The sequence below is a fragment of the Salvelinus fontinalis genome, chromosome 20 (genome assembly GCF_029448725.1).
Source record: "Salvelinus fontinalis isolate EN_2023a chromosome 20, ASM2944872v1, whole genome shotgun sequence".
Classification (NCBI taxonomy): Eukaryota; Metazoa; Chordata; class Actinopteri; order Salmoniformes; family Salmonidae; genus Salvelinus; species Salvelinus fontinalis.
In genome coordinates, this window is record NC_074684.1 from 41,069,797 (window position 1) to 41,086,863 (window position 17,067).

The 17,067-nt window shown below is 40.5% G+C and overlaps 1 protein-coding gene across 1 annotated transcript in view; it reads right to left on the reverse strand.

The window, feature by feature from the left end:
- Positions 1-17,067, reverse strand: part of LOC129817899 (intersectin-2-like) — a 104,415-nt gene that overhangs the window by 3,563 nt on the left and 83,785 nt on the right. The window contains exons 16-22 of the mRNA XM_055873497.1: positions 14,775-14,967; positions 14,529-14,683; positions 11,134-11,229; positions 6,269-6,324; positions 5,758-5,924; positions 4,795-4,828; positions 4,101-4,222 (exon numbers count right to left, since the gene is read on the reverse strand). Of these exons, the coding sequence (XP_055729472.1) occupies positions 4,101-4,222; positions 4,795-4,828; positions 5,758-5,924; positions 6,269-6,324; positions 11,134-11,229; positions 14,529-14,683; positions 14,775-14,967 (823 nt within the window). The remainder of the gene's footprint in view (positions 1-4,100; positions 4,223-4,794; positions 4,829-5,757; positions 5,925-6,268; positions 6,325-11,133; positions 11,230-14,528; positions 14,684-14,774; positions 14,968-17,067) is intronic.

The following is a 17,067-nucleotide window of genomic DNA, read 5'->3' on the forward strand; positions in this document are numbered from 1 at the left end:
ATTTAGTATAATTCAGCCAGTATTCTGACCAGTCAGGTAGACATATTTAGTATAGATCAGCCAGTATTCTGACCAGTCAGGTAGACATATTTAGTATAGATCAGCCAGTATTCTGACCAGTCAGGTAGACATATTTAGTATAGATCAGCCAGTATTCTGACCAGTCAGGTAGACATATTTAGTATAGATCAGACAGTATTCTGACCAGACCAGTCAGGTAGAAATATTTAGTATAGATCAGACAGTATTCTGACCAGTCAGGTAGACATATTTAGCATAGATCAGCCAGTATTCTGACCAGTCAGGTAGACATATTTAGTATAGATCAGCCAGTATTCTGACCAGTCAGGTAGACATATTTAGTATAGATCAGCCAGTATTCTGACCAGACCAGTCAGGTAGACATATTTAGTATAGATCAGACAGTATTCTGACCAGACCAGTCAGATAGACATATTTAGTATAGATCAGACAGTATTCTGACCAGTCAGGTAGACATATTTAGTATAGATCAGACAGTATTCTGACCAGTCAGGTAGACATATTTAGTATAGATCAGACAGTATTCTGACCAGTCAGGTAGACATATTTAGTATAGATCAGACAGTATTCTGACCAGACCAGTCAGGTAGAAATATTTAGTATAGATCAGACAGTATTCTGACCAGTCAGGTAGACATATTTAGTATAGATCAGACAGTATTCTGACCAGTCAGGTAGACATATTTAGTATAGATCAGACAGTATTCTGACCAGTCAGGTAGACATATTTGGTATAGATCAGACAGTATTCTGACCAGTCAGGTAGACATATTTAGTATAGATCAGACAGTATTCTGACCAGTCAGGTAGACATATTTGGTATAGATCAGACAGTATTCTGACCAGTCAGGTAGACATATTTAGTATAGATCAGCCAGTATTCTGACCAGTCAGGTAGACATATTTAGTATAGATCAGACAGTATTCTGACCAGACCAGTCAGGTAGAAATATTTAGTATAGATCAGACAGTATTCTGACCAGTCAGGTAGACATATTTAGTATAGATCAGACAGTATTCTGACCAGTCAGGTAGACATATTTAGTATAGATCAGACAGTATTCTGACCAGTCAGGTAGACATATTTAGTATAGATCAGACAGTATTCTGACCAGTCAGGTAGACATATTTAGTATAGATCAGACAGTATTCTGACCAGTCAGGTAGACATATTTAGTAGTAGATCAGACAGTATTCTGACCAGTCAGGTAGACATATTTAGTATAGATCAGACAGTATTCTGACCAGTCAGGTAGACATATTTAGTATAGATCAGCCAGTATTCTGACCAGACCAGTCAGGTAGAAATATTTAGTATAGATCAGACAGTATTCTGACCAGTCAGGTAGACATATTTAGTATAGATCAGACAGTATTCTGACCAGTCAGGTAGACATATTTAGTATAGATCAGACAGTATTCTGACCAGTCAGGTAGACATATTTAGTATAGATCAGACAGTATTCTGACCAGTCAGGTAGACATATTTAGTATAGATCAGACAGTATTCTGACCAGACCAGTCAGGTAGAAATATTTAGTATAGATCAGACAGTATTCTGACCAGTCAGGTAGACATATTTAGTATAGATCAGACAGTATTCTGACCAGTCAGGTAGACATATTTAGTATAGATCAGACAGCATTCTGACCAGTCAGGTAGACATATTTAGTATAGATCAGCCAGTATTCTGACCAGTCAGGTAGACATATTTAGTATAGATCAGCCAGTATTCTGACCAGTCAGGTAGACATATTTAGTATAGATCAGACAGTATTCTGACAAGTCAGGTAGACATATTTAGTATAGATCAGCCAGTATTCTGACCAGACCAGTCAGGTAGAAATATTTAGTATAGATCAGCCAGTATTCTGACCAGACCAGTCAGGTAGAAATATGTAGTATAGATCAGACAGTATTCTGACCAGTCAGGTAGACATATTTAGTATAGATCAGACAGTATTCTGACCAATCAGGTAGACATATTTAGTATAGATCAGACAGTATTCTGACCAGTCAGGTAGACATATTTAGTATAGATCAGACAGTATTCTGACCAGACCAGTCAGGTAGACATATTTAGTATAGATCAGACAGTATTCTGACCAGTCAGGTAGACATATTTAGTATAGATCAGACAGTATTCTGACCAGTCAGGTAGACATATTTAGTATAGATCAGACAGTATTCTGACCAGACCAGTCAGGTAGACATATTTAGTATAGATCAGACAGTATTTAGTACATATTTAGTATAGATCAGACAGTATTCTGACCAGTCAGGTAGACATATTTAGTATAGATCAGACAGTATTCTGACCAGTCAGGTAGACATATTTAGTATAGATCAGCCAGTATTCTGACCAGTCAGGTAGACATATTTAGTATAGATCAGACAGTATTCTGACCAGTCAGGTAGACATATTTAGTATAGATCAGACAGTATTCTGACCAGTCAGGTAGACATATTTAGTATAGATCAGCCAGTATTCTGACCAGACCAGTCAGGTAGAAATATTTAGTATAGATCAGACAGTATTCTGACCAGTCAGGTAGACATATTTAGTATAGATCAGACAGTATTCTGACCAGACCAGTCAGGTAGAAATATTTAGTATAGATCAGACAGTATTCTGACCAGTCAGGTAGACATATTTAGTATAGATCAGACAGTAATCTGACCAGTCAGGTAGACATATTTAGTATAGATCAGACAGTATTCTGACCAGTCAGGTAGACATATTTAGTATAGATCAGACAGTATTCTGACCAGTCAGGTAGACATATTTAGTATAGATCAGCCAGTATTCTGACCAGTCAGGTAGACATATTTAGTATAGATCAGACAGTATTCTGACCAGACCAGTCAGGTAGACATATTTAGTATAGATCAGACAGTATTCTGACCAGTCAGGTAGACATATTTAGTATAGATCAGACAGTATTCTGACCAGTCAGGTAGACATATTTAGTATAGATCAGACAGTATTCTGACCAGACAGGTAGACATATTTAGTATAGATCAGACAGTATTCTGACCAGTCAGGTAGACATATTTAGTATAGATCAGACAGTATTCTGACCAGTCAGGTAGACATATTTAGTATAGATCAGCCAGTATTCTGACCAGTCAGGTAGACATATTTAGTATAGATCAGACAGTATTCTGACCAGTCAGGTAGACATATTTAGTATAGATCAGACAGTATTCTGACCAGTCAGGTAGACATATTTAGTATAGATCAGCCAGTATTCTGACCAGTCAGGTAGACATATTTAGTATAGATCAGACAGTATTCTGACCAGACCAGTCAGGTAGACATATTTAGTATAGATCAGACAGTATTCTGACCAGTCAGGTTGACATATTTAGTATAGATCAGACAGTATTCTGACCAGTCAGGTAGACATATTTAGTATAGATCAGCCAGTATTCTGACCAGACCAGTCAGGTAGACATATTTAGTATAGATCAGACAGTATTTAGTACATATTTAGTATAGATCAGCCAGTATTCTGACCAGTCAGGTAGACATATTTAGTATAGATCAGCCAGTATTCTGACCAGTCAGGTAGACATATTTAGTATAGATCAGACAGTATTCTGACCAGTCAGTTAGACATATTTAGTATAGATCAGACAGTATTCTGACCAGACCAGTCAGGTAGACATATTTAGTAGTAGATCAGACAGTATTCTGGTGGACATTTTAACCAGGAAATCACATTGAGTTTGACATCTCTTTCTCCTGGACAAGAAAGCAGCCCAAATCCTGTGCATTTACACAGGCAGCACAATGCTGATCTTTTTTAGTCACTCATTTGTCTTTTGACCAATTCAGATCTTAACCAATTATTGTGTAAAAGATCCGAATTGGGCTGCCTGTGTAAAGGCAGTCTTAGTTACACACACATCATCCATAGGGTGTAAGGTGAAGCTGCCTGGATGCAGATCTGGTGTCAGTTTTACATTTAGGTTAAGATTGGGGAGGGAACCGAGGGGAAACTTTAACCCCGGAGCTAACCATACAATAGGTAGATGTTATGATGTCAGCTGACCTGCAATTCCCCAAGCCACCAGCCGGAGGAGTTCTTGGCATGGACCACGATCAGTTGCCCCGGTGACAGACTTAGCTGCTCTGTAGTCAGGGTGACCGCGGCCGTGACAGCCTGGGCGATCTCTATCGACCAATCAGAGAGACAGGTTGGAGGTTCAGACAATATCTACTGCCACTTGAAATCAGTCTGAAATGATGCCGTAACCACTAGGCTTTAGCACGGCTATGTTTACGTGTGTGTGTGTGTGTGTGTGTGTGTGTGTGTGTACGTGTATTCGTGTGTGTGTGTACGTGTATTCGTGTGTGTGTGTACGTGTGTGTGTGTGTACGTGTATTCGTGTGTGTGTGTGTACGTGTATTCGTGTGTGTGTGTGTGTATTTGTGTGTGTGTGTGTACGTGTATTCGTGTGTGTGTGTGTACGTGTATTCGTGTGTGTGTGTGTGTATTCGTGTGTGTGTGTGTGTATTCGTGTGTGTGTGTGTGTGTACGTGTATTCGTGCGTGTGTGTGTACGTGTATTCGTGTGTGTGTACGTGTATTCGTGTGTGTGTGTGTGTGTACGTGTATTCGTGTGTGTGTGTGTGTGTGTACGTGTATTCGTGTGTGTGTGTGTGTGTACGTGTATTCGTGCGTGTGTGTGTACGTGTATTCGTGTGTGTGTGTGTGTACGTGTATTCGTGTGTGTGTGTCCTCACCAGGTTTCTTGGCAGCAGCTCCAGTCCCAGTGATCTGGAAACACAAAGCCACACAACGTAAACAGAATAATATCAACTGTCCGTAAGACACTGGACTGTATTACATCACAACAATGGTGACAGACCGTAAAGTGACTGAAACCTCTTAGTACTCTGTATCACTGGTTAACAAACGCTGCTGGTTGCTTGTACAGTAACATTTCTCCCCAGCCAGGAGAACTCCTCATGAATATAGGAAGGACTATAATTACATTTACATTTAAGTCATTTAGCAGACGCTCTTATCCAGAGCGACTTACAAATTGGAAAGTTCATACATATTCATCCTGGTCCCCCCGTGGGGAATGAACCCACAACCCTGGCGTTGCAAGCGCCATGCTCTACCAACTGAGCCACACGGGACCTATAATGTTATTGTGACTGTAACAGCACCAAGTTCTGTTCTGTAGGCCTGTTGTTGCCTAAACTCCCAGGGTTTTCTAGATCTTCCGGTTGGAAGATTCCCAGAATCGAGAGGGAATAAGTAGAACATCCAGAATCTTCCAACTGGGGACTTTTGCAACCTGACATGAGTCCTCTTAGTCCTGTTCCCCCTCTCCTCTCTGGTTGAATTAGTTAGAGGCCGTGTTGGGGGCTAACGTGTTATAAAGTACCCAAAGAACTTTTTTTTTGTGGTAACGAGTAACTTAACGCATTAGTTTTTCAATTTAAGTAAACAGATACTTAGTTACTTTTTTTCAAATAAGGAAATTGTAACTTTTTTATTTTATTTCAGAGGGTTTTATGTTTTTTGGTAACGCAAAAGTAATGCAACGACTAACGAGTTACTTTCCACAGCAAGTAACAATGTAATGTAATAAGTTACTTTTAATGGCAGTAATGTTGAAACCTAACGAGTTACTTTCAAAAGTAACTTACCCCAACACTGGTCAGGTGTCAGGGTCAAGGGTCGGGGATACTAACCTCTGGTTCCATGGGTTTGACGTAGTTGGAAGGGAACACTCCGGTCCGGTTTCCAATGCACCCCCTCCACCACTCCCCCTCCTGCTCTGTTACCATGACTACGTCCCCCTCAGAGAACGTCAGGTCGCCCGCCTCCGGGCTCTCATAGGTGTACAGGGCCACGAACTCTGATTGGACAGAACAAAGATTGGTGAGCGACAACAGAACTTGTGATTGGAGGAGAAATGAAAATGGGCATGCATAACCACAATATGGTGTAGAATAAAACAAACAGCAACCTTTTACTGGAGTGCCTACCAAATGAAACACTATTCCCTATGTAGTGCACTACTTTGACCAGGCCTCCCTATTCCCTATGTAGTGCACTACTTTGACCAGGCCTCCCTATTCCCTATATAGTGCACTACTTTGACCAGGCCTCCCTATTCCCTATATAGTACACTACTTTTGACCATGGCATTTAGGACATACATTGGCTGAAAGTGAATGAGGTATAAAGAGACACACTCACCTTCTAGCTGGCTGGGATCTGGGCTCTCCAACTTATCAACAGCGGGGTACAGAGGTCTGTAGAGAACACATACACTCTCAGTGTAGTATCTAGTCAACCCTCTCAGTGTAATATATAGACACCACTCTCAGTGTAGTATATAGACACCACTCTCAGTGTAGTATATAGACACCACTCTCAGTGTAGTATATAGACACCACTCTCAGTGTAGTATATAGACACCACTCTCAGTGTAATATATAGACACCACTCCCAGTGTAGTATATAGACACCACTCTCAGTGTAGTATATAGACACCACTCTCAGTGTAGTATATAGACACCACTCTCAGTGTAGTATATAGACACCACTCTCAGTGTAGTATATAGACACCACTCTCAGTGTAGTATATAGACACCACTCTCAGTGTAGTATATAGACACCACTCTCAGTGTAGTATATAGACACCACTCTCAGTGTAATATATAGACACCACTCTCAGTGTAGTATATAGACACCACTCTCAGTGTAATATATAGACACCATTCTCAGTGTAGTATATAGACACCACTCTCAGTGTAGTATATAGACACCACTCTCAGTGTAGTATATAGACACCACTCTCAGTGTAATATATAGACAACCCTCTCAGTGTAATATATAGACAACCCTCTCAGTGTAGTATATAGACACCACTCTCAGTGTAGTATATAGACACCACTCTCAGTGTAGTATATAGACACCACTCTCAGTGTAGTATATAGACACCACTCTCAGTGTAGTATATAGACACCACTCTCAGTGTAGTATATAGACACCACTCTCAGTGTAGTATATAGACACCACTCTCAGTGTAGTATATAGACACCACTCTCAGTGTAATATATAGACACCACTCTCAGTGTAGTATATAGACACCACTCTCAGTGTAGTATATAGACACCCCTCCCAGTGTAGTATATAGACACCACTCTCAGTGTAGTATATAGACACCCCTCCCAGTGTAGTATATAGACACCACTCTCAGTGTAGTATATAGACACCACTCTCAGTGTAGTATATAGACACCACTCTCAGTGTAGTATATAGACACCACTCTCAGTGTAGTATATAGACACCACTCTCAGTGTAGTATATAGACACCACTCTCAGTGTAGTATATAGACACCACTCTCAGTGTAGTATATAGACACCACTCTCAGTGTAGTATATAGACACCACTCTCAGTGTAGTATATAGACACCACTCTCAGTGTAGTATATAGACACCACTCTCAGTGTAATATATAGACACCACTCTCAGTGTAGTATATAGACACCACTCTCAGTGTAGTATATAGACACCCCTCCCAGTGTAGTATATAGACACCACTCTCAGTGTAGTATATAGACACCCCTCCCAGTGTAGTATATAGACACCACTCTCAGTGTAGTATATAGACACCACTCTCAGTGTAGTATATAGACACCACTCTCAGTGTAGTATATAGACACCACTCTCAGTGTAGTATATAGACACCACTCTCAGTGTAGTATATAGACACCCCTCTCAGTGTAGTATATAGACACCCCTCCCAGTGTAGTATATAGACACCACTCTCAGTGTAGTATATAGACACCACTCTCAATGTAGTATATAGACACCACTCTCAGTGTAGTATATAGACACCACTCTCAGTGTAGTATATAGACACCACTCTCAGTGTAGTATATAGACACCACTCTCAGTGTAGTATATAGACACCACTCTCAGTGTAGTATATAGACACCACTCTCAGTGTAGTATATAGACACCACTCTCAGTGTAGTATATAGACACCACTCTCAGTGTAGTATATAGACACCACTCTCAGTGTAGTATATAGACACCACTCTCAGTGTAGTATATAGACACCACTCTCAGTGTAGTATATAGACACCACTCTCAGTGTAGTATATAGACACCACTCTCAGTGTAGTATATAGACACCACTCTCAGTGTAGTATATAGACACCACTCTCAGTGTAGTATATAGACACCACTCTCAGTGTAGTATATAGACACCACTCTCAGTGTAGTATATAGACACCACTCCCAGTGTAGTATATAGACCTGTAGACAACCCTCTCAGTGTAGTATATAGACACCACTCTCAGTGTAGTATATAGACACCACTCTCAGTGTAGTATATAGACACCACTCTCAGTGTAGTATATAGACACCACTCTCAGTGTAGTATATAGACAACCCTCTCAGTGTAGTATATAGACACCACTCTCAGTGTAGTATATAGACACCACTCCCAGTGTAGTATATAGACCTGTAGACAACCCTCTCAGTGTAGTATATAGACACCACTCTCAGTGTAGTATATAGACAACCCTCTCAGTGTAGTATATAGACACCACTCTCAGTGTAGTATATAGACACCACTCTCAGTGTAGTATATAGACACCACTCTCAGTGTAGTATATAGACACCACTCTCAGTGTAGTATATAGACACCATTCTCAGTGTAGTATATAGACACCATTCTCAGTGTAGTATATAGACACCACTCTCAGTGTAGTATATAGACAACCCTCTCAGTGTAGTATATAGACACCACTCTCAGTGTAGTATATAGACACCACTCTCAGTGTAGTATATATTCAACACTCTCAGTGTAGTATATAGTCAACACTCTCAGTGTAGTATATAGTCAACACTCTCAGTGTAGTATATAGTCAACACTCTCAGTGTAGTATATAGACACCACTCTCAGTGTAGTATATAGACACCACTCTCAGTGTAGTATATAGACACCACTCTCAGTGTAGTATATAGACAACACTCTCAGTGTAGTATATAGACACCACTCTCATTGTAGTATATAGACACCACTCTCAGTGTAGTATATAGTCAACACTCTCAGTGTAGTATATAGACACCACTCTCAGTGTAGTATATAGACACCACTCTCAGTGTAGTATATAGACAACACTCTCAGTGTAATATATAGACACCACTCTCAGTGTAGTATATAGACAACACTCTCAGTGTAGTATATAGACACCACTCTCAGTGTAGTATATAGACACCACTCTCAGTGTAGTATATAGACACCACTCCCAGTGTAGTATATAGACACCACTCTCAGTGTAGTATATAGACACCACTCTCAGTGTAGTATATAGACACCACTCTCAGTGTAGTATATAGACACCACTCTCAGTGTAGTATATAGACACCACTCCCAGTGTAGTATATAGACCTGTAGACAACCCTCTCAGTGTAGTATATAGTCAACCCTCTCAGTGTAGTATATAGACACCACTCTCAGTGTAGTATATAGACACCACTCTCAGTGTAGTATATAGACACCACTCTCAGTGTAGTATATAGACACCACTCTCAGTGTAGTATATAGACACCACTCTCAGTGTAGTATATAGACACCACTCTCAGTGTAGTATATAGTCAACCCTCTCAGTGTAGTATATAGACACCACTCTCAGTGTAGTATATAGACACCACTCTCAGTGTAGTATATAGACACCACTCTCAGTGTAATATATAGACACCACTCTCAGTGTAGTATATAGACACCACTCTCAGTGTAGTATATAGACACCACTCTCAGTGTAGTATATAGACACCACTCTCAGTGTAGTATATAGACACCACTCTCAGTGTAGTATATAGACACCACTCTCAGTGTAGTATATAGACAACCCTCTCAGTGTAGTATATAGACACCACTCTCAGTGTAGTATATAGACACCACTCTCAGTGTAGTATATAGACACCACTCTCAGTGTAGTATATAGACACCACTCTCAGTGTAGTATATAGACACCACTCTCAGTGTAGTATATAGACCTGTAGACAACCCTCTCAGTGTAGTATATAGACACCACTCTCAGTGTAGTATATAGACACCACTCTCAGTGTAGTATATAGACCTGTAGACAACCCTCTCAGTGTAGTATATAGACACCACTCTCAGTGTAATATATAGACACCACTCTCAGTGTAGTATATAGACACCACTCTCAGTGTAATATATAGACACCACTCTCAGTGTAGTATATAGACACCACTCTCAGTGTAGTATATAGACACCACTCTGTGTAGTATATAGACACCACTCTCAGTGTAGTATATAGACACCACTCTCAGTGTAGTATATAGACACCACTCTCAGTGTAGTATATAGACACCACTCTCAGTGTAGTATATAGACACCACTCTCAGTGTAGTATATAGACCTGTAGACAACCCTCTCAGTGTAGTATATAGACAACCCTCTCAGTGTAGTATATAGACACCACTCTCAGTGTAGTATATAGACACCACTCTCAGTGTAGTATATAGACCTGTAGACAACCCTCTCAGTGTAGTATATAGACACCACTCTCAGTGTAATATATAGACACCACTCTCAGTGTAGTATATAGACACCACTCTCAGTGTAGTATATAGACACCACTCTCAGTGTAGTATATAGACACCACTCTCAGTGTAGTATATAGACACCACTCTCAGTGTAGTATATAGACAACCCTCTCAGTGTAGTATATAGACACCACTCTCAGTGTAGTATATAGACACCACTCTCAGTGTAGTATATAGACACCACTCTCAGTGTAGTATATAGACACCACTCTCAGTGTAGTATATAGACACCACTCTCAGTGTAGTATATAGACACCACTCTCAGTGTAGTATATAGACCTGTAGACAACCCTCTCAGTGTAGTATATAGACACCACTCTCAGTGTAGTATATAGACACCACTCTCAGTGTAGTATATAGACCTGTAGACAACACTCTCAGTGTAGTATATAGACACCACTCTCAGTGTAGTATATAGACCTGTAGACAACACTCTCAGTGTAATATATATTTTGTGTGATTATCATTACGCTGTGTGTGTGTTGTTTTCCTGGGTGGAGTCTTTGATGGCGGTGACGCTGGGGGCGGGGTTTCGTCCTGCCCCTGCAATCTCTCCGTCAGGAAGTCTGCATAACAGGAAGTTAGGACAGATTAACTTTGGGCTGCAAGCCGAAGTCGGGCACAATATGACAACATCCAGCTCAAGTGCAGGGCGTGAAATTCAAAATAGATTTTTTTGAAATATTTAACTTTCACACATTAACAAGTCCAATACAGCAAATGAAAGATAAACATCTTGTGAATCCAGCCAACATGTCCGATTTTTAAAATGTTTTACAGCGAAAACACCACGTATATCTATGTTAGCTCACCACCAAATACAAAAAAAGGACAGACATTTTTCACAGCACAGGTAGCATGCACAAAACCAACCAAACTAACCAAGAACTAACCAAACTAACCAAAGAAACAACTTCATCAGATGACAGTCTTATAACATGTTATACAATAAATCTGTTTTGTTTGAAAAATGTGCATATTTGAGGTATAAATCATAGTTTTACATTGCAGCTACAATCGGAAATAGCCCCGAAGCAGCCAGAATAATTACAGAGACCAAATTGAAATACCTAAATACTCATCATAAAACATTTATGAAAAATACATGGTGTACAGCAAATGAAAGACAAACATCTTGTGAATCCAGCCAATATTTCCGATTCTTTAAGTGTTTTACAGCGAAAACACAATATAGCATTATATTAGCTTACTACAATAGCCAACCACACAACAGCATTGATTCAAGGCAACAGTAGCGATAGCGACAAAACCAGCAAAAGATATTAATTATTTCACTAACCTTCATAAACTTCATCAGATGACAGTCCTATAACATCATATTACACAATACATATATGGTTTGTTCGAAAATGTGCATATTTAGAGCTGAAATCCGTGGTTATACATTGTGAAAACGTAGCAAATATTTTCCAGAATCTCCGGATATATTTCTGACACTCACCTATTCTGACCAAATAACTATTCATAAACGTTACTAAAAAATACTTGTTGTACAGCAAATGATAGATACACTAGTTCTTAATGCAATCGCCGTGTTAGAATTCTAAAAATAACTTCAGTACGACATGCAGTTTATAGCTCATAGCGAGACAGCGCCAATAATCTGGGCAGAAAACACAACTACACATTTTTGACAGAAATAGGAAATAACATCATAAATGGGTCCTACTTTTGCTGATCTTCCATCAGAATCTTGTACAAGTGGTCCTTTGTCCAGAACAATCGTTGTTTGGATTTAGAATGTCCTTTTTCCCCCTCGAATTAGCAAGCAAAACTTGCAAAGTGGCGCGAAGCTGTCCATCGTCAACAAACTCAGAGAACGGAACACGCCAAAACTCCCGAAAAAATTTCAATAATCTGATTAACTTCTTATGGCTGCAGCCCGACGCGGTACACTTATGACAACAGCCAGCTCAAAGTGCAGGGCGCGAAATTCAAAAGATATATTTTTTTTTTAAATATTTAACTTTCACACATTAACAAGTCCAAGACACCAGATGAAAGGTGCACATCTTGTGAATCAAGCCAACATGTCCGATTTTTAAAATGTTTTACAGGAAAGACACATTATGTAAATCTATTAGCTAATCACGTTAGCAAAAGACACCAATATTCTTACTCCATCAGTTTATGACTCCATCAGTAGCTATCACAAATTCGGCCAAATAAAGATAAAAATAGCCACTAACCAAGAAACAACCTCATCAGATGACAGTCTGATAACATATTTATTGTATAGCATATGTTTTTTTTTTTAAGATTTGCATATTTCAGGTATAATTCATAGTTTACATTTCAGCTACAATCAGAAATTGCACCGAAAGCAGCCATAATATTTACAGACACCAACGTCAAATACCTAATTACTCATCATAAAACATTTCTGAAAAATACATAGTGTACAGCAATTGAAAGACAGGCATCTTGTGATTCTAGACAATATTTCCGATTTATTAAATGTTTTACAGCGCAAACAAAATGTAGCGTGATATTAGCATAGCCACAATAGCCAGAAACACTTGGGCGCCCACGACCAGTCAACATGCACGACAGATATTAGAAATAGCATCATAAAATGTTTCTTACTTTTGGTGATCTTCCGTCAGAATGTTGAATAAGGTGTCCTTTGTCCAGAACAGTCGTTGTTTTGATCTGGAACGGCAAATATCCCTCTTCATATAGCATGGGCACTTGCCAAGTGACACGGATTACTCCAACGTCAACAAAGTTAGAAAACGGAACACGGCAAAACTCCCGAAAAAGTTTCAATAATCTGATTAAACTATATTGAAAAAACATACGTTACGATGATATGGTGACATGTATCAAATAAAATCTAAGACGGAGATGTTCGTCGTTCATAACGACAGTTTAACAGAAGGCATATCCATGTCCTCTTTCGCGCGCTCCAGAAACAGGATATGGACGGTCACGTCAAACAAAGACCTTTTATTCCACCTCAGACCAAGATAGACACGAAATTTCTTCTCTCACCGCATCTTGACAACCAGGGGAAGGCGTAGGAAGTGTTTGTAGACTCTTACGTAACACGCCCATGTATAGGCATGCAGTTGAACAGAGCATAGATTTCTGACATTTCACTTCCTGGTCAGGAAAAGTGCTGCAGAAGGATTTCTGTTTCACTCAGAGAAATAATTCAAACGTTTTTAGAAACTAGAGAGTGTTTTCTATCCAATAGTAATAATAATATGCATATTGTACGAGCAACAATTGAGTACGAGGCAGTTTGAAATGGGCACCTTTTATCCAAGCTACTCAATACTGCCCCTGCAGCAATAAGAAGTTAGACACACGAGACATGCATAGAGATAGAGGACTCTAGATGGATAGAACCCGTTTTAGGACACGCCCATTGAAGGCTTCCACCATTTTAAAGTAGCACTATCAGCCAATGATCAGAGCATTGGCTGCTTCTTCAAAATTGGGTTAGCTGGTTTGTAAACGGCTTTAAGATATACCACTGCCACCATCTCGTGGCCACAATACATGAAAGAACCAGGATTTGGTTCAGGACTCCAGGAGGTGGTTAATCACCTGTATTAGCGTAACGCTTCCGACACAAAAGAAGAAGAAAATGGACAAATGGAGATAGCCTCACAAACGCCAATATGAGACAGACTTATATCTCTATCTCTATTATCTCTATATCTGTATCTTTTATCTCTATAGGAGATGAGACCTATAGAATACATGAGACAGGCTGAGTCCCAGATGGCACCCTAATGTGGAACCCAATGGGCCCTGGATCATGAGTAGTGCACTAAATAGGGAATAAATAGGCTGCCATTTGGGACTCGCTGTTGTGATGCGTCCATTCTCTTACCCCGGGCTGGGTGGTCGTGTTGGACAGGAAGGAGGCAGTAGGGCAGGGACAAGTGGGGTGGTGCATCTCTCAGCATAGCTCTGGGGGAACCAGCCCCTGTTCCCACGGTAACTACCACACAGCCAACCAGGCTCCCCCACCATCTCATCATCTACCTGCATCATGGGGAAACGGAGTTGAAGTGGTGTCATTGGGAGTTCACTTTAACACGTGTGTGTGTTCGAGAGTGTGTGCGTCTGTGTGTACCTCTACGAAACAGTCAGCGTCCAGGCTGAGCTCGTCAGCGTTGCGTGCGGTGAAGGGGTACAGGGCTCTGCAGGAGGTCAGGGTTAATAACCTCTCTGCATTCAGCACCGGATGCTGGCCTCCTCCTCTCTCCTGTGGCTCAACTCGCCTCCCCTCCTCCTCCTCCTCTCCTCTCCTCTCCAGCTTGGCTTGTCTGATGAGAGGACACATACAGACACCGTGGACACTGAGTATCAGTGGAAGCTCCTCAGAAGAGGAAGGGGAGGATTCCTCAGAGAAAACATTAGAAATAATTTTTTAATAAAACTATACTAAATATACCGCCTCCCGAGTGGCGCAGAAGTCTAAGGCACTGCAACACTGTGCTTGAGGAGTCACTACAGACCCGGGTTTGAACCCAGGCTGTGTCATAACTGACTGTGACCGGGAGTCCCATAGGGTTGCGCACAATTGGTCCAGCGTCGTCCGGGTTAGGAGTGGGGGGTGGGCTTAGCTCACCACGCTCTCGCGACTCCTTGTGGCGGGCCGGGTGCCTGCAAGCTGACGGCGGTCGTCAGTTGAGCTGTGTTTCCTCCGACACATTGGTGCAGCTGGCTTCCGGGTAAGCGGGCGGGTGTTAAGAAGCACGGCGGGTCATGTTTCGGAGGACACGACTCGACCTTCGCCTCTCCAGAGCAATTGGATATCACGAAATAGGGGTGGAAAAAATGTAATAAATCTACAGTACCAGTCAAAAGTTTGGACACACCTACTCATTCAAGGGTTTTTCTTAATTGTTACTATTTACATTGTAGAATAATAGTGAAGACATCAAAACTATGAAATAACACATGTGGAAATAGGGTTGGTGCACAGAAGATAGCCCTAACTTGTCACAACACAGCTGATTGGCTCAAACGCATTAATAATGAAAGAAATTCCACAAATGTACTTTTAACAATGCACACCTGTTCATTTAAATGTATTCCAGGTGACTATCTCATAAAGCTGGTTGAGAGAATGCCAAGTGTGTGCAAAGCTGCCATCAAGGCAAAGAGTAACTATTTTGAAGAATCTAAAATCCTAAATATATTTTGATTTGTTTAACACATTTTGGTTACTACATGATTCCATATGTATTATTTTATAGTTTTATGTCTTCACTGTTATTCTACAACTGTACTGTATATAGTAAATATTTTCACGTCATCAAATAATTGATTAAAACTGTTTTGCAATGGTCTACAGTAGCCTCAACAGTACTCTGTAGTGTAGCACCACGGTGTAGCGGGAGGACAGCTAGCTTCCGTCCTCCTCTGGGTACATTGACTTCAATACAAAACCTAGGAGTCTCGTCTTTCTCACCCCCTTCCATAGAATTACACAGTAATTATGACAAGTTCTGGAGGATGTCCTCCAACCTATCAGAGCTCTTGCAACATGAACTGACATCTGTCCACCCAATCAAAGGATCAGAGAATTAATCTAGTACTGAAAGCATAAGCTAGCTAGCACTGCAGTGAGCAAAATATGGCAAGTAGTTGACTCAGAGGGAGAAGGACGATAGTTGAACCGTTTTGAACAAATACATTTCCGCAAAAACGAAAGAGAAGCAAGAGAGAGAAAGAACTAGCTATATGTTGTAGTATTCTTTTTCACTTTCACTTACTTAGCTAGTTAGTTCAGCCTACTGAAACACCTGGCTAAAACAGGGACGCTATGTTAGCTAGCTGGCTATGGCTATCCAACACTGGACCTTTTCCAAGTCTAAGTAAGCTTTTGTTTTTATTAATTTATTGTCACTGGGCCTCGAAGGTGTAACTGCTAAAGTGCTTGCTAACTGTACTGCATGATTTACTAATGTGATGTTACTAATGTTTACTAATGTTTACTAATGTTTACTAATAATTCGGAAGGTATTTACGTTACAGCCTTATTTTAAATGTATTAAATCGTTTATTTTTCCTCATCAATGTTTGCAAATGTATAAAAAAAACTGAAAATACCACATTTACATAAGAATTCAGACCCTTTACTCAGTACTTTGTTGAAGCACCTTTGGCAGCGATTACAGCCTCGAGTCTTCTTGAGTATGACACTACAAGCTTGGCACACCTGTATTTGGAGAGTTTCTCCCATTCTTCTCTGCAGATCCTCTCAAGTTCTGTCAGGTTGGATGGGGAGCGTCGCTGCACAGCTATTTTCAGGTCTCTCCAGAGATGTTCGAACGGGTTCAAATCCGGGCTCTGACTGGGCTGCTCAAGGCCATTCAGAGACTTGTACCGAAGCCACTCCTGTGTTGTCTTGGCTGTGT